Consider the following 19468-nt stretch of genomic DNA (forward strand, 5'->3'; position numbering starts at 1 on the left):
ACACCTACTGTGTTTCCTGCCATATCAGCTTTCTTGCAAACATCTTTTATGGTACTTGGTATGTTTCGGTCTCCCCTTCCTGTTGTGTGCTAGTTAGTTCAGTTCCCCTGAAAGATACTCCTTGCTGTGCCATGCACTCTGTTATTTTTTTTAGTTTTGCCCTCAAGGTGTGAAAAGGTTCCACTTCCACAGATTTGGAAGGTTATTATTTTACAGTTTTTTTCCTCCACTAAAAGAAATGCTCAGTAGACATGTGTACTGACAAAAAATGTGTTCATTTTCATTTCATTTGCTTTTTTTTTTTTTTTAAATTAGAAAATTCTAAAATTTTCAAATTTCCGAATGTTTAAATTCCAAATTTCTGAATTTTTTGAATTCCGAATTTCTGAATCTTTTTAATTCCGAATTTTTCGGAATTAGAAAATTCAGAAATTCGAAAATCCTAAAATCTGAAAAAAGAAAGAAAACCAGTAAAATGCTAAATAATAACCAACTAATAATAAATATTAAATTATAGGTACAGGGGGTCCCCGGGGGTTACAAACAAGATCGGGTCTGTAGGTTTGTTCTTAAGTAGAATCTGTTTGTAAGTCGGAACGGGTACATTTTTAGGCCTCATGCACACGAGACGCAGATGAAACCTCTGTTAAAAAAAAGCTGAAACGCGCGTTTAGAAACGCACGTTTTGCCGCGTTTGCATGCCGCGTTTAGACGCGTTTGCGTTTAAACGCGTTTATAAAGATAACATCATGTAGACCCTCCCCAAGCTCTCAAAGCATTTTTTTTAACTATTTCTGCTATTTTGATCAGAGTGAGCAGCAGCAGCATAGAGAGCAGTTGTACACTTGCATTTGCCGTGTCACTTGCCACGGCACCTGCCACAAGTTGTGGATTGTCCACTTGCCACGTAACTTGCCACAAGTTGGGGATTGTCCACTTGCCACATCACCTGCCACGTCACCTGCCACAAATTGTGGATTGTCCACTTGCCACGTCACTTGCCACATCACCTGCCACGTCACTTGCCACGAGATGTGGATTGTCCACTTTCCACGTCATCTGCCATGCCACCTGCCACCAGCTGTGGATTGTCCACTTGCCACGTCACCAGCCACATCACCTGCCACAAGTTGTGGATTGTCCACTTGCCACGTGACTTGCCACATCACCTGCCATGTCACTTGCCACGAGATGTGGATTGTCCACTTGCCATGTCACTTGCCACGTCACCTGCCACGTCACTTGCCACGTCAGCTGCCACGTCACTTGCCACAAGATGTGGATTGTCCACTTGTCACATCACCTGCCACATCACTTGCCACATCACCTGCCACGTCACCTGCCACAAGTTGTGGATTGTCCACTTGCCACGTCACTTGCCACATCACCTGCCACGTCACTTGCCACAAGATGTGGATTGTCCACTTTCCACGTCACCTGCCATGCCATCTGCCACAAGTTGTGGATTGTCCACTTACCACGTCACCAGCCACATCACCTGCCACAAGTTGTGGATTGTCCACTTGCCACACCACTTTCCACGTCACCTGCCACGTCACCTGCCACAAGATGTGGATTGTCCACTTGCCACGTCACCAGCCACATCACCTGCCACAAGTTGTGGATTGTCCACTTGCCACGTCTGGTTGATTACTCTTAAGGCCAAGGCATTTTGGACAATTTCATGCTCCCAACTTTGGGGGAACAGTTTGGGGGATGGCCCCTTCCTGTTCCAACATGACTGCACACCAGTGCATAAAGTAAGGTCCATAAAGACATGGATGAGTGAGTTTGAGTTTGGGGTGGAGGAACTTGACTGGCCTGCTCAGAGTCCTGACCTCAACCCCATAGAACACCTTTGGGATGAAATAGAGCGGAGACTGTGAGCCAGGCCTTCTTGTCCAACATCAATGCCTGACCTCACAAATGCGCTTCTGGAAGAATGGTCAAACATCCCCATAGACACACTCCTAAACCTTGTGGACATCCTTCCCAGAAGAGTTGAAGCTGTTATAGCTGGAAAGGGTGGGCCACCTCAATATTGAAACTTACGGACGAAGACTGTTCATGTGTGTGTAAAGGCAGGCATCCCAATACTTTTGACAATATAGTGTATATTGAACACCCTATAGATTGGTGACTGAAAGGCCTCTGATAAGGAGTATATTTTTATATTGGTTATATATATATATATATATATATATATGCATGCACACACATACTGCACATAAAAAAAATATATTTATATGTTATAAGTTTAACTTTAATGAAGGAATATACAGTATATATATATATATATATATATATATATATATATATATATATATATATACTGTATATTCCTTCATTAAAGTTAAACTTATAACATATAAATATATTTTTTTTATGTGCAGTATGTGTGTGCATGCATATATATATATATATATATAGTGTGTGTATATATTATATGTATGTATGGCAGTGTTAATTTTGACTTTTATTTAGTTTTAGTTATAGTCTTTTGACTAAAATGCCATTTTAGTTTTAGTCATCTGAGTTGTTTCCATTTTAGTCGTATTTTAGTCATCTAAATCGTTTTAATTGTATTTTAGTCGACTAAAACAGTATTAATTTAGTCAGTAAAACAGTAATATTTTAGTCGACAAAATTAACACTGATGTTTGTGTGTATCTATCTATCTATATATATATATTTTTTTTTTATTTATTTTTTTCAGGGACCACCTGTCTGGTTTCAGGTTTTGAATCATGTGTTCATCTGAAACCCGGACACAATATTCAGAATGTGGGCTCGGTAGGAGTGTGGGGGGGGGGGGGGGGCACTATGTGCGCCACATTACTATTCTCTTGGCGCCCCCAAAGGTGTCCCAGGTCTGTTACAATCCTACAGTGTATGGTAAAAAAAATGTGTTTTTTGCTGTGCGCCACTAAAGCATTTGGGTTTGGCTGGAAGAAAAAGTGGCAACCCTAGATGGGGGAGTTGAGACAATTTTTTAGCAACATTATATTGCAAAAATTGTTTTTATTTATATTTATATATATATATGAGAGAGAAATATATAGATAGATTTTATATATATATATATATGTGTGTGTATAGATGGATATATATATAATTATTATTATACAGCAGCCTGAGTGTCTTTTGTTAGTTTAGAGAAAGGGAAAGGACGGTGTATGCCTCATGCGTCTCGTGTGCATGAGGCCTTAAAGTGTAGCTCCAGCCAAAAAATCTATTTTTAAGCTTTTTGGATAACATAGGGAAGGGTTATCACCCCTGTAACATTTGTTTAGTGGTCTGTGCCCCTGTACAGACGATTTCACCCCACTTTCTGTCCCAATGATAATTGGATTTTGAAAATTTTGGGCCGTTAGGGAAACAAGGATTGGTGATGAAGCTTCAGTGGAGACACATTTTTTCCAATATTAACTCTTACAGGAGAGAATTTCCCTTCCTAGGGGTAGATTTCCTCTCACTTCCTGTTGTCTCCCTCCGTTTGTAAGTAGGAGTAATTTGTAAGTCGGATGTTTGTAAGTAGGGGACCCCCTGTATTTGAATTTCCTTTCAAATTTGACTGTTTGCGAACATAAAGAATATAAATTTATGTGAAGTTACGAAGTATCTGAAATAACCAATGCTGCATTGAAACAAATGGAATGGAACAAATAATAAATAATGATAATAAAAAAGGTTTTATTATTATTATTGTTATTTATTTATTATTATTATTAGATCGATACATTCCATTCGTTTAGATACGGCATTCGTTATTTCAGATAATTTGTAACTTCCGATAAAGGAAAGGAAAGGAAATTCCAATACCTATAATTTTATATTTATTATTAGTTAGTTATTATTTCAGATTTTCAGGTTTTCGAATTTTCAGATTTTCACTCTTTTGAATGTTCAGATTTTCATTCTTATTTTTGGATTTTAAAATTTCCAAATTTTAGAATTTTAGAATTTCATAATTTTGAATTGTAAAATTTCCTAATTTCCTAAATTCGAATTTCTGAATTTCTTAATTTTGAACTTTCTAATTATCGAATTTTATTATGTGTGAATTTCGAATTTCCTAATTTCTGAATTTCCAAAATTTCGAATTTCCTAATTTAGAATTTGCGAATTTCAAAATTTCTGAATTTCCAAAATTTTGAATTCCCTAATTTCGAATTTCCTAATTTCCGAATTTTCTTATTTCAAATTTGCAAATTTCTAATCTCCTGAATTCGAATTTCTGAATTTTTTTATTTCGAATTTCCTCATTTTGAATTTTAAAATGTGTGAATTTCAAATTTCCTAATTTCTGAATTTCCAAAATTTTGAATTTCCTAATTTTGAATTTCCAAATTCCCTAATTTCGAATTTCCTAATTTCCGAATTTTCTTATTTCAAATTTGCAAATTTCTAATCTCCTGAATTCGAATTTCTGAATTTTTTTATTTCGAATTTCCTAATTTTGAATTTTAAAATGTGTGAATTTCAAATTTCCTAATTTCTGAATTTCCAAAATTTCGAATGTCCTAATTTTGAATTTCCAAATTCCCTAATTTCGAATTTCCTAATTTTCTTATTTCAAATTTTCTTATTTCAAATTTTCTTATTTCAAATTTTCTTATTTCAAATTTTCTAATTTTCACATTTCCTAATTTTCACATTTCCTAATTTTCACATTTCCTAATTTCTGAATTTCCAAAATTTCAAATTTCCTAATTTCAAATTTCCAAATATCGTTTTTCTAAATTTTGTATTTTTTTGAAGATTTGAAATTCGTAAATTGGAAATTCGTAATTTCAGAAATTGAAAAAAAAATCGGAAATTAACGAATTTGTCAAAATTCATTAAAAAACGAATTCGGAACTAAATGAATTGCCCATGTCTAATACTCAGGAAGCATTGGATTTCACCCGGGGTCTTCTTGGTGAAGTGACACTGGCTGTGGATCTTGTAGAGTCAGCAAGTTATACTGTCTCAGGAGGTATAAGAATTACATAAAGTTATATTAAAATCAAAAGATACATAATAAGATCTGAACAGTGTTGCAGCCTCACCTGAAAAGACAGAGGATGATCATGGCCGCAGTGAGGGAGATCAGCGACAAACTGTGTCCAATCGTGTATCCCGTCTTAATCGCTCCGAAAAATACAGTCTGCTGGGAGAGGAAAGGTTACAGTTAATCGTTTACATAGGAAAACGGTAAAGGGAATCTGTCAGGACTCCGACGCGGAGCTTCCACCGCTGACCTGTTGAATTTTATGGTAGAGGTGCCTCTTCCAAGGCTTATTTCAGTAGCAAAGCGAGGATGGAAATGACAGCCCCACGCCTACAACCTTCAGCAAGCGGCAGCCGCTCCGCCCCTCCTGTCCCGACGGGTTCCCCCGACATAAAACATTTTAAAGTTGGACTCCAGGCAGCTAAATGATATAAACACCATGATATATATATATATATGATGTCAGATGAGGTTCGCCTGACTAAAGATGTGCAACGCTATCAGTCTTGTGACCTCGGGGCGCCCCTGCCAGACAGCACAGCCAGGTCAGCGACTTATGATGGATTTATTTATTTTTTTAACCTGCCCAAAGTTCAACTTTAATGAAGGGATATATATATATATATATATATAGAGAGAGAGAGAGAGAGAGAGAGAGATTTTTAGTTTTAGCCGTATTTTAGTCATCTGGATCGTTTTAGATTTAGTTGTATTTTAGTCAACTTAAACAGTATTAATTTAGTCAACGAAAATATTTTAGTTGACAAAATCAACACTGATGTTTGTGTGTATATGTATGTATATGTTGTAAAGCGCTGAGCAAACTGTTGGCGCTATATAAAACCTGTATAATAATAATTATATATATATCCATCTATACACACACATATATATATATATATAAAATCTATCTATATATTTCTCTCTCATATATATATATAAATATAAATAAAAACAATTTTTGCAATATAATGTTGCTAAAAAATTGTCTCAACTCCCCCATCTAGGGTTGCCACTTTTTCTTCCAGCCAAACCCAAATGCTTTAGTGGCGCACAGCAAAAAACACATTTTTTTTACCATACACTGTAGGATTGTAACAGACCTGGGACACCTTTGGGGGCGCCAAGAGAATAGTAATGTGGCGCACATAGTGCCCCCCCCCCCCCCCCCACACTCCTACCGAGCCCACATTCTGAATATTGTGTCCGGGTTTCAGATGAACACATGATTCAAAACCTGAAACCAGACAGGTGGTCCCTGAAAAAAATAAATAAAAAAAAAATATATATATATAGATAGATAGATACACACAAACATCAGTGTTAATTTTGTCGACTAAAATATTACTGTTTTACTGACTAAATTAATACTGTTTTAGTCGACTAAAATACAATTAAAACGATTTAGATGACTAAAATACGACTAAAATGGAAACAACTCAGATGACTAAAACTAAAATGGCATTTTAGTCAAAAGACTATAACTAAAACTAAATAAAAGTCAAAATTAACACTGCCATACATACATATAATATATACACACACTATATATATATATATATATATGCATGCACACACATACTGCACATAAAAAAAATATATTTATATGTTATAAGTTTAACTTTAATGAAGGAATATACAGTATATATATATATATATATATATATATATATATATATATATATATATACTGTATATTCCTTCATTAAAGTTAAACTTATAACATATAAATATATTTTTTTTATGTGCAGTATGTGTGTGCATGCATATATATATATATATATATATAACCAATATAAAAATATACTCCTTATCAGAGGCCTTTCAGTCACCAATCTATAGGGTGTTCAATATACACTATATTGTCAAAAGTATTGGGATGCCTGCCTTTACACACACATGAACAGTCTTCGTCCGTAAGTTTCAATATTGAGGTGGCCCACCCTTTCCAGCTATAACAGCTTCAACTCTTCTGGGAAGGATGTCCACAAGGTTTAGGAGTGTGTCTATGGGGATGTTTGACCATTCTTCCAGAAGCGCATTTGTGAGGTCAGGCATTGATGTTGGACAAGAAGGCCTGGCTCACAGTCTCCGCTCTATTTCATCCCAAAGGTGTTCTATGGGGTTGAGGTCAGGACTCTGAGCAGGCCAGTCAAGTTCCTCCACCCCAAACTCAAACTCACTCATCCATGTCTTTATGGACCTTACTTTGTGCACTGGTGTGCAGTCATGTTGGAACAGGAAGGGGCCATCCCCCAAACTGTTCCCACAAAGTTGGGAGCATGAAATTGTCCAAAATGCCTTGGCCTTAAGAGTAATCAACCAGGTGAGGAGGACAAAGACAAGTGTGTCTTACCTACAATCAAGCATGGTGGTGGGAGTGTCATGGTCTGGGGCTGCATGAGTGCTGCCGGCACTGGGGAGCTACAGATCATTGAGGGAACCATGAATGCCAACATGTACTGGGCAGTATTCCAACATGATAACGACCCCAAACACACCTCCAAGATGACCACTGCCTTGCTAAAGAAGCTGAGAGTAAAGGTGATGGACTGGCCAAGCATGTCTCCAGACATAAACCCTATTGAGCATCTGTGGGGCATCCTCAAATGGAATGTGGAGGAGCGCAAGGTCTCTAACACCCACCAGCTCCGTGATGTCATCATGGAGGAGGGGAAGAGGACTCCAGTGGTGACCTGTGAAGCTCTGGTGACCTCCATACCCAAGAGGGTTAAGGCAGTGCTGGAAAATAATGGTGGCCACACAAAATATTGACACTTTGGGCCCAATTTGTCTTGCAAGGTCTCTAACATCCCCCAGCTCTGTGATGTCATCATGGAGGAGGGGAAGAGGACTCCAGTGGCAACCTGCCAATCTCTGGTGACCTCCATGCCCAAGATGGTTTAGGCAGTGCTGGAAAATAATGGCGGCCACACAAAATATTGACACTTTGGACCCAATTCGTCTTGCAAGGTCTCTAACATCCCCCAGCTCTGTGATGTCATCATGGAGGAGGGGGAAGAGGACTCCAGTGGCAACCTGTGAAGCTCTGGTGACCTCCATGCCCAAGAGGGTTTAGGCAGTGCTGAAAAATAATGGCGGCCACACAAAATATTGATACTTTAGGTCTAATTTGTCTTGCAAGGTCTCTAAGAGACCTGGAAGAGGACTCCGGTGTGTCTTGCCTACAGTCAAGCCTTAAAAAAGAAAACGAATGTAGCCATTACATCTAAGAATTGGTAATTTGCAATAAAATAAATGTTTGCTTTGGGATTTAATACTGCTTTAAGCGTATGGTTGACACCTCATCCCTTTAGACCCCAACACATCTTAACTACGCAGGTTCTGTGGCTGATTAAGGTGGTAATTAAACTCACTTGGTGCCTTATCTGAATTTAATTAGCCTACAGAACCTGCGTAATTCGGGTTTAAAGGGATGAGGTGGCAACTCTATTAAGCGTTACACGAGAGGGGAATACAGTAACTTGTTTTCTTCATATAAGAACGTTAAAAAAATTTGGCGCAAAGCATGGTGTCATTAGCTCGTTCGGAGATCAATGTGTGCGCCCCGTGAATGCCTCAACATCCATTGAGGATCTATCATGTTTGACCCTCCTTTGTACTGATCGCTATGAGCACCGCCCCCACCCCAGACCTCCTCATTGGCCGAATTATCATCCTACAAACACGTGCGGTGAAAAATGCCGGCGTTACGGCAGACCGATGACTAACACCACTTCAGGCTGCTATTAATGTAAGCGTTCAAGGGTTTTCGACCCAACAAGCCTATCTCAGCTAAAACAAACAACCTGTTAGAGAGCTGCGTCAGCGACCGCCAACCGGCACTTGGCCTTTGCTATATGAAGAAAACTGAACGTAGTGTAGTGTAAGAGATCGATATTAAAACAAACAAAATTTATCAGGCTGCCAATGAATAGAGACAAGTCTGCCTCGTTACTGAGATTACCTAAACTGCAAACACAGCGTGCAATTACGGGTGCGTATGTCATGTATATGGGCTTCAGGTTCCTCACTGTGGGACTCCGGCATATATATATATATATATATATATATATATATATATATATATAGGCAAAGTGGGCGCATTCATACCGGCCTGTTTTGGATGCCACGCGTTATGAATGAGCTGCCAATGCACTACAGTGGGCAGAAACATTCTAAATTATATACAGTATATATATAATAAATGTTTTTAACCACTTCAACACCAAGCCTATCCTGACACTCCTCTCCTACATGAAAAATTTTCGAGAAAATTACTCAGAACCCCCAAAAGATTATACTTTTTCACTGAACGGAAATTTTTGGTGCCGACGCCAAAACTGTCCGACGCTGTCATTTTTCGGTTTGGCCGAACCTGAAAATGACAGTTTTTAGAAAAGATATATATTTTTATATATAATTGTATTATTGTATTATATTCAACTTCTTTTTAAATAATATCATCAATTTAAATGAATATGACTTTATTGTGGGCCATTATGGGCACCTTTAGCGCAAGAAAAATGCATCCTTTTAAATTCTATGTACAGTATCTCACACCCCTCACATTTTTGTAAATATTTTCTTCTATCTTTTCATGTGACAACACTGCAGAAATTACACTTTGCTACAATGTAAAGTAGTGAGTGTACAGCTTGTATAACAGTGTAAATTTGCTGTCCCCTCAAAATAACTTAACACACAGCCATTCATGTCTGAACCGCTGGCAACAAAAGTGAGTGCAACCCTAAATGAAAATGTCCAAATTGGGCCCAATTAGCCATTTTCCTTCCCCGACTTCAGGTACGTCCCAGTGACGAAACGCGTAAGACGGGGCTAACAGCACCATTGCATCACTTTGTAAATATTTTATTATATCTTTTCATGTGACAACACTGAAGAAATTACACTTTGCTACAATGTAAAGTAGTGAGTGTACAGTTTGTATAACAGTGTAAATTTGCTGTCCCCTCAAAATAACTCAACACACAGCCATTAATGTCTGAACCGCTGGCAACAAAAGTGAGTACAACCCAAAGTGAAAATGTCCAAATTGGGACCAATTAGCCATTTTCCCTCCCCGGTGTCATGCGACTCATTAGTGTTACAAGGTCTCAGGTGTGACAAACGCAGCATACTGAAATCAATGGGCTGCCTTGTGCTTATTGCAACATGCAAAATGTGAATGCAGCCAAAAACTCATTTTAAAAAAATGGGGTGGAGGGGTTCCTGCTAGAGAAGACCTTGCACTCCTCCTGCTTTTGAGGTCCACTTTATTATACTGTGACAATGCCAGACCCTGTCACTAGGGAAATGGATAAAGGATTGACACAAGGTTCACATTAATGCCCAATGTGTTTATTGTGAGTGAAGAAAACTGTGGTTGCAGCTTTCTTTGGGTTTTGTAATTCCGAATCAGGGTTTGGAGCTTGAAGGCTTCAAAGTGTCTTCGGTGCAACGAAGCCTTCAATCATGTGTTCCGGTCTCAGGGCTTGAAAGCTTCAAAGTTTTATGCGTGGGACAAAGCCTTCAATTCTGTGCCCAGGTCTCGGAATTTGAAGTCTTCAAAGTGTCCTAGGTGGAACGAAGCCTTCAATCCTGTGTCCAGGTATCAGAGCTTGAAGGCTTCAAAGTGTCTTGGGCAGGACGAAGACTTAAATTCTGTGGCCAGGTTTTGGAGCTTGAATGCTTCAAAGTGTCTTCGGTGGGACAAAGCCTTCAATCCTGTGACCAGGTCCCAGAGCTTGAAGGCATCAAAGTGTCTTGGTCTGGATAAAGCCTTCAATTATGTGTCCAGGTTTTGGAGCTTGAAGGCTTAAAAGTGTCTTGGGTAGAGTGAAGTCTTCAAGCCTGTATCCAGACCTCAAAGCTTGAAGGCTTCAAAGTATATTGAATCAAAAAGGGCTGGCAACTCGGATGCTCTTGAATAAAAGTCCTTTATTAGTTACATGGGTACACGGGTACAGGCTATATGCTGACGTGTTTCGGCTAAGAAGCCTTCATCAAAACAGGCCTGAACGTCCTGGCTACAGCACCGGATCACAGCCCGTGGACTTTCATATTGGCAGTGGAGCTGGGGTAACATTTTGTTTCTCTTCAAAGTATATTGCCTGGGACGAAGCCTTCAATTCTGTGTCCAGGTCTCGGAGCTTGAAATGTCCTGGGTGCAATGAAGCTTCCAATCCTGTGTCCAGGTCTCAGAGCTTGAAGGCTTCAAAGTGTCTTGGGTGAGACGAAGCCTTCAAATCTATATCCAGGTCTCGAAGCTTGAAGGCTTAAAAGTGTCTTGGGTTGGATGAAGCCTTCAATCCTGTGTCCAGGTCTTGCCAGAGGCCTGCAGGCTGTGTCAGTACACAGGTGTGCAGATTCATTATAGAAAGGACTGATCATAGCTAAGGGGTTCCATTTGGAGAATGACCCCCCATCAGGAGAGAGCTGTGTGCTCCAGCAAGGAAGGGAGGTGTGCTCCTATTAAGAGAGGTGATCTGCTTGGTAGACAGAATCCCATATTGGGGGAATTCCTTACCCAGAGAACTGGGAGAGTAGGGACAGCTGCTAGAGTGAGGAGCTAAGACAACCAGTGAGTACAGGGGACTAAGTCTCAGCAGAGTGAAAAACCTGGGGTGTCAGGAGAATCCCTATCCAGAGGCCAGGTGTGGGCCTGTGCAGTGAGGTGTCGCAACCAAAGCCCGAGTGGGCCAGGAGAGCCAGCAAGATGGAAGTTAGGACTAAAGGCTGAGAGAGCCAAGTGGCTCGGTATTTTCTGTTGACATTTGTGTCTGTGGACTTTTCTTTTTGTCAATAAAAGTGGGCCGCCAAGGCTTTAAAACACAGTCCGGACTGGCATGGACTTCACTAAAGCTACCATTGAACTAAGTAATAATCACGCAACTTAGCACGCATTTTAAAAAATGCCTGTCATGCTTGCGTTACCATTCATTGTTAACAGCAACCCAAACACACCAAAAAAAAAAAAAAAAAAAAGAGGCAAAAAAACACGTCATATGCGGCAAAATGCACAGTTACCAAATGTAGGAAGCTGAACGCTCGAAAAAAGGTACATGAGCTAGTTTGTCGTGTATGTTGCGCATAGGGCAACTCTGTGAAATCAATGGACTGTCCAATGCGTTTGGTGCAAAAACATGCACAAATGCTAAAGAAAAAAAAAAAAGGCACGACTTTTCACATGTTTACAAAATGCAAAATGTAAATGCAAACCAAAACTTAAAAAATTCAAAGTGTCTTCGGTGGGATAAAGCCTTCAATCCTGTGTCAAGGTCATGGAGCTTGACGTCTTCAAAAAAAGTGTCCTGGATGGAACAAAGCCTTCAAGCTTATGTCCAGGTCTCTGAGCTTAACCACTTGCCGCCCGCCCTATTACAAATTGACGGCGGCAAAGTGGTTTCATAATCCTGATCGGATGTCATATGACGTCCTCAGGATTATGAGCCGCTGCACGCCCCCGGGGGCGCGCATCGCGGCGATCGTTGTTGCGGGGTGTCAGTCTGACACCCGGCAACTACGATCTCGGTAAAGAGTCTCCGACGGACCACGTGATCAGCCGTGTCCAATCACGGCTGATCACAGTGTAAATGGGAAGAGCCGGTGATTGGCTTTTCCTCACTCGCGTCTGTCAGACGCGAGTAGAGGAGAGCCGATCGGCTGCTCCTCTGACAGGGGGGGTCTGTGCTGATCGATTATCAGCACAGCCCCCCCGAGGATGCCCACACTGGACCACCAGGGACGCCACCAGAACACCAGGGAAAAGGTAATCCTCCCTAGACCACCAGGGATGCCAGTCAGCACAATGGATGCCAATCAGTGCCCAAAATGGATGCCAATCAGTGCCCACAATGGGCATCACTGATTGGCATGCATTATTGTTTGGCACTGATTGGCATCCATTAGTACAGTATAACACCAATGCCGCCTATGAGTGCCCACCCGTGCCGCCTATGAGTGCCCACCTGTGCCGCCTATGAGTGCCCACCTGTGCCGCCTATCCATGCCCATCTCTGCCGCCTATCCATGCCCATCTCTGCCGCCTATCCATGCCCATCTCTGCCGCCCATCCATGCCAATCCGTGCCAGCTATCAGTGCCAATTTGTGCCACCTATCAGTGTCCATCCGTGTCGCCCATCCGTGTCGCCCATCCGTGTCGCCCATCAGTGCCACCTATCAGTGTCCATCAATGCCACCTCATCAGTGCCACTTCATTGGTGCCCATCAGTGCCGCCTTATCAGTGCCCATCAGTGTAGCCCCATCAGTGCCCATGAGTGAAGGAGAAAACGTACTTATTTACAAAGTTTTGAAACTGAAACAAAAAAAAACATTTTTTTTTTCAAAATTTTCGGTATTTTTTTATTTGTATCACAAAAAATAAAAACCGTAGAGGTGATCAAATACCACCAAAAGAAAGCTCTATTTGTGGGAAAAAAATGATAAAAATTTCATTTGGGTACAGTGTAGCATGACCGCGCAATTGTCATTCAAAGTGCGACAGCGCTGAAAGCTCAAAATTGGTCTGGGCAGGAAGGTGTTTAAGTGCCCTGTATTGAAGTGGTTAAAGGCTTCAAAGTGTCTTGGTTTGGATGAAGTCTTCAATTCTGTGCCCAGGTTTTCGGGCTTGAAGGCTTCAAAAGTATCTTGGGTTGGATGAAGCCTTCAATTCTGTGTCCAGATTCGGGTGCTTGAAGGCTTCAAAGTGTTTTGGCTGGGACAAAGCCTTCAAACTTGTGTCCAGGTCTCGAAGCTTGAAGGCTTCAAAGTGTCTTAGGTTGGATGAAGCCTTCAATCCTGCGTATGGGTTTTGCTGGAGGCCTGCAGGCTGTGTGAGTACACAGGTGTGCAAATTTGTTAATAAGCCATGCCTGATCATAGCTCAGGGCTCCCATTTGGAGAAAGGCCTCCACCAGGAGAGAGCTATGTGCTCCCATTAAGTGAGGTGATCTACTTGGGAGACAGAACCCCATATTGGGGAAATTCCTTACCCAGAGGACTGGGAGAGCCGGGACAGCTGCACGAGTCTGAGGAGACTGAGAAAGTTGAGATGACCAGTGAGTACAGGGGAGTCTGTAATGCAGCGTACACACGTAGCCGACTATCCGACGGACTTAATCTGGCGGACTTCCCGCCAGACTGTCTGTCGGACTTTCCGAACAGGCTACTTGCCCACACACGGCACTTTTTCAGCGGACTAATACGGCGTACTAAGTCCGCCGTACTATCCGCCCTACTTTTGAAATGAACGGACTCGCCCACACACGCGGAGGAAAGTCTGCTCATTTCGAGCGCGTCTCCAGGTAGGCGGGGCCCCCGAAGGAGACCTCGCAGGCCCCGCCACCTGGTATAGACTTAAAGGGGAACCCCAAAGCCGGAAAAAAATTGGCGTGGGGGTCCCCCCCAGGTCCACATCAGACCCTTGTCATAGCACGCTACCCGGCCGGCCAGGAAAGGGGGGGACAAGCGAGCGCCCCCCCCCCTGCTGAGCCGTACCAGGCCGCGTGCCCACAACATGAGGGGGTGCCTTGGGGAAGGGGGCCCCCCACCCCAAAGCACCTTGTCCCCATGTTGATAAGGACAAGGGCCTCTTCCCGACAACCCTGGCCGTTGGTTGCCGGGGTCTGCGGGCGGGGGGCTTATCGGGAATCCGGGAGCCCCCTTTAATAAGGGGCCCCCGGATACCGGCCCCCCACCCTATGTGAATGAGTATGGGGTACAATGTACCCCTACCCATTCACCTGTAAAATAAAGTACAAAAAAAACCACAACACACAAGATAAAATAGTTTATTGCACAGCTCCGGGGGTCTTCCGTCTTCGGGGGTCTTCTCGCCGGACTCCTCCGCTATCTTCTTCTAGCTCTTTTGCTAGCGGAGGAGCCTGGCTTTCTTCCTCGCCGCGGCCTCTTCTTCCGACTTCGGGGGTCTTGTCCCCCTCTTCGGTTCTTCTGCCGGGCCACCGCGCCTTCTTATAGCTCTTTTACAGGCGGTGGCCCGGTCTTCTGTCGCCGCCGCCTTCTGTTCTTCTTCTTTTTCTCCTTCTTCTCCTGGAGCAAAAGAGCTAGAAGAAGATAGCGGAGGAGTCCGGCGAGAAGACCCCCGAAGACAGAAGACCCCCGGAGCTGTGCAATAAACTATTTTATCTTGTGTGTTGTTTTTTTGTACTTTATTTTACAGGTGAATGGGTAGGGGTACATTGTACCCCATACTCATTCACATAGGGTGGGGGGCCAGTATCCGCGGGCCCCCTTATTAAAGGGGGCTCCCGGATTCCGATAAGCCCCCCGCCCGCAGACCCCGACAACCAACGGCCAGGGTTGTCGGGAAGAGGCCCTTGTCCTCATCAACATGGGGACAAGGTGCTTTGGGGTGGGGGGCCCCCTTCCCCAAGGCACCCCACCATGTTGAGGGCACGCGGCCTGGTACGGCTCAGGAGGGGGGGCGCTCGCTCGTCCCCCCCTTTCCTGGCTGGCCGGGTAGCGTGCTCGGACAAGGTACGATGTGGACCTGGGGGGACCCCCACGCCGATTTTTTTCGGCGTTGGGGTTCCCCTTTAAGTCCATACCAGGTCTCCTTCGCGGGCCCCGCCTACCTGGAGACCCGCTCGAAATTAGCAGACTTTTCTCCGGGTGGGAAAAGTCCGTTCATTTCAAAAGTACAGCGGACTGGCATACGCACGGCCAGATTGTCCGCCGAAATGCGAGTCCGGCGGGAAGATTGGAGTGCAAAACTACTTTCTAAGTCCGCCGTACTTTCGGGTCAAAAAAGTATGCCGGAGGCTACACACGGGGGGATTGTCCGGTGGACTTGAGTTTGCCGGAGTTTTCCACCCGATTGTTTGATCGTGTGTACGCGGCATAACTCTCAGTAGAGTGAAAGGGTGTCAGGAGAACCCCTATCCAGAGACCAGGTGCTGAAACTAAAGTCTAAAGCCCCATACACACTATCAGTTTTTTTTCTGAGTTTTTCCTTCAGGTTTACCAAAACCATGTAGTTCAAGGGCCTGCCTGATTGCATACAAATTGAAACTCCTAAGGTTTGACCTCATATTATATGGTTTTGGTAAATCTGGAAAAACTCAGCAGAAAACCTTGATAGTGTTTATGGGGCTTAAGTGGGCCAGAGAGCTAGGACTAAAGGTTGAGAGAGCCAGGTAGCTCTGTATTTCCTGTTATCCGTTTTTTGCAAGAGAGACGAACCCTTGTGCCTGTGGACTTTTCTTTAAGTTTTCAATAAAAGATGGCCGCCATGTCTTTAAAATACAGTTCAGATTGGCGTGGGCTTCACTAAAATGCTAAGCAACCTCCATATGACAATACTTACTTTTCCCCCAGCTTCTATACTTCCCGGGTGTGACCACACCATTCTTCTGATGAGACCCTGAATCTTGCAAGATGAAGGTCCAACACAACGTAAGGAGGACTGACAAGTTGCAATATAAGAACAACTTTTTTTTCTCGGGTTTAGAAACAGTTGAACTAAGTGGAGCACACATAGGAGAAACTGCCTGCTTGCAAGCTCCGTCTGTCTGATTGACTTGTGCTGAACACAACGTGTAATATAAATGAGTAGAAATTACCTGTTCGCCTGGCGTATCATTGGTAGAGAATCCACAGGCGGCGGCATAAGCTGGGTATATTTCTGACCATCCTTCACTGGTGCAGTTTTTGGAAACATTCCCTGAAAAATAAATTTGATAATGATTAACCTTAATGGAAGGATTGAGCATGGGAGGTTTTCAAACCTTCCCTACTGTATTCAACGCCTAACGCGGACTTTCAATTTCCAGATCTCTTGCACTCCTATCCCTCTCTGCAATGTAAATGACTTTTTCTTTTTGCTGTTTACCCCTTTTTAGCATTTTTTTTAGCCAGCCCCAACCCCTGCTGCTGCCATTCTCTAGGCACCAGAAGGTTGGTCGCTCAAAATGGGCACCATTCAGAGAGCACTTAACATTTTCTAGATGAATGCAAAGCATTCTCTGATTGGATGAGGCAGCAAGGTGGGGTCATGATCTCCACCTTGCCCAATCAGAGAACGCTTTGCATTCATTGAGAAAATGCAAAGTGCTCCCTGGAAAGCTCTCCTGAAACTTCCGGTGTTCAGTAAGTGGCAGGGAAGCTGCTTGGCACCGGACCTGGACGCTATGCAGAGATCACTGGAGCAGTGGTGCCTGGCATAGTGATTTTCAGATTTTAAAGGGAACCCACAGGTATGGCACATAACCTATTTAATAATTAATTAATTAATTAATTTGGTAAATTGATGTCTTATCAAACTCCCCGCACTCACAGGCAAATGTCAGGGCCAAAGTGCCGTACAAGGACTCCAAAATCCATATTACTGGAGTTAATTGTCTGGCAGAAAATATACTCCTTATCAGTGGCTTTTCAGTCACCAATCTATAGGGTGGTCAATACACACGATATTGTCAAAAGTATTGGGACACCTGCCCTTGCACGCACATTAACTTTAATGGTATCCCAGTCTTAGTCCGTAGGGTTCAATATTGAGTTGGCCTCACCCTTTGCAGCTATAACAGCTTCAACTCTTCTGGGAAGGCCGTCCACAAAGGTTTAGTTTGGTCGACTAAAATATTTTCGTTGACTAAATGAATACTGTTTTAGTCAACTAAAATACAACTAAAAAGATTCAGATGACTAAAATACGACTAAAACTAAAGTGACATTTTAGTCAAAAGACTAAGACTAAAACTAAATTGAATTTATATCACAAAGGCTACATCTGTGTCTGTAGTGCACGTTCAAACCCGAATACCATAAGATAATAAACATGTTATTAGATTTTTACTCCAGGAGTATACTCCAGGAGACTACCAAGATGCTTGGTAATGCTAAAGAAATAATGCATTAAAATGTAACGAAACCCATTCGATTTTAGTTGACTAAAACACAACTAAAACAGAAACAACTCAGATGACTAAAATACGACTAAAACTAAAATGGCATTTTAGTCAAAAGCCTATAACTAAAACTAAATCAAAGTCAAAATTAACACTGCCATACATACACATAATATACACACTATATATATATATATATATATATATCTCACACACTATATTACCAATATAAAAATATACTCCTTATCAGAGGCCTTTCAGTCACCAATCTATAGGGTGCTCAATATACACGATATTGTCAAAAGTATTGGGACACCTATGGTGCCTTTACACGCACATGAACTTTAATGGCGTCCCAGTCTTAGTCCGTAGGGTTCAATATTGAGTTGGCCCACCCTTTGTAGCTATAACAGCTTCAACTCTTCTGGGAAGGCAGTCAACAAAGGTTTAGGAGGGTGTCTATGGGAATGTTTGACCATTCTTCCAGAAGAGCATTTGTGAGGTCAGGTACTGATGTTGGGGGGGAGGCCTGGCTCGCAGTCTTCGCTCTAATTCATCCCAAAGGTGTTCTATGGGGTTGAGGTCAGGACAGTCAAGTTCCTCCACTTCAAACTCGCTCATCCATGTCTTTATGGACCTTGCTTTGTGCACAGGTCCAAATCATTTGGTGGAGGGGGGATTATGGTGTGGGGTTGGTTTTCAGGGGTTGGGTTTGGCTCCTTAGTTCCAGTGAAGGGAACTCTTAAGTCGTCAGCATACCAAGACATTTTGGACAATTTCATGCTCCCAACTTTGTGGGAACAGTTTGGGGATGGCCCCTTCCTGTTCCAACATGACTGCGCACCAGTGCACAAAGCAAGGTCCATAAAGACATGGATGAGCGAGTTTGGGGTGGAGGAACTTGACTGGCCTGCACAGAGTCCTGACCTCAACCCTTTGGGATGAATCAGAGTGGAGACTGCGAGCCAGGCCTTCTTGTCCACATCAGTGCCTGACCTCAGAAATGCGCTTCTGGAAGAACGGTCAAACATTCCCATAGACACACTCCCAGAAGAATTTAAGCTGTTATGGTGGCAAAGGGTGGGCCAACTCAATATTGAACCCTACGGACTAAGACTGGGATGTCATTAAAGTTCATGTAAAGGCAGGTGTCCCAATACTTTTGACAATATAGTGTATATAAGAAAATTGATCAGTCCTGATGTACTGACGGCCTATTGCCCTTCAGAGTGTAAAGTGTATGTGAATGAGCCCCTCTAGTAAACTGGTCCTGTATTCCCTGCTGGAAGCAAAAGGGCAACTTGGGAGCATGAAAACCCCGAGAACCTCCCCATGGAGGGGGCCCAATACTCTTCATTCCGGTTGCTTTATTCCCCTCTCTTGTACTGCGGCAAACTCCCCCCCCCCCCCCCTAATATAAATAAGAGTTTTCTGGCGCGCTGCGTGTCTCGTAGATTGAAACCTATATTTATGCCACTCTATATAAGATATAACGTTTTCTTGGCTGTCAGTCTGGGTAGGTGACCTTGTTTTCCCAATGCAAAGCTTTCACCGGCACTGCTATTCCCGCACAGCGAGCGCCCGCCATTACCGCCACACAGGTAACA

General features: G+C 42.7%; 1 protein-coding gene across 2 annotated transcripts in view; it reads right to left on the reverse strand.

The window, feature by feature from the left end:
• The window catches only part of VIPR1 (vasoactive intestinal peptide receptor 1), a 440205-nt gene that overhangs the window by 141556 nt on the left and 279181 nt on the right, over positions 1–19468 (reverse strand). Inside the window, exons 4-5 of one of the 2 annotated variants that reach the window (XM_077490661.1) lie at positions 16578–16678; positions 5052–5149 (exon numbers count right to left, since the gene is read on the reverse strand). In XM_077490661.1, the coding sequence (XP_077346787.1) occupies positions 5052–5149; positions 16578–16678 (199 nt within the window). Of the gene's footprint in view, positions 1–5051; positions 5153–16577; positions 16679–19468 lie in introns of both variants that reach the window. The other variant, XM_077490660.1, reaches the window with a different exon arrangement.

Source organism: Lithobates pipiens, unplaced genomic scaffold, assembly GCF_037356315.1.
Source record: "Lithobates pipiens isolate NorthernLeopardFrog02 unplaced genomic scaffold, aLitPip1_a1.2 Scaffold_19, whole genome shotgun sequence".
Lineage (NCBI taxonomy): Eukaryota > Metazoa > Chordata > Amphibia > Anura > Ranidae > Lithobates > Lithobates pipiens.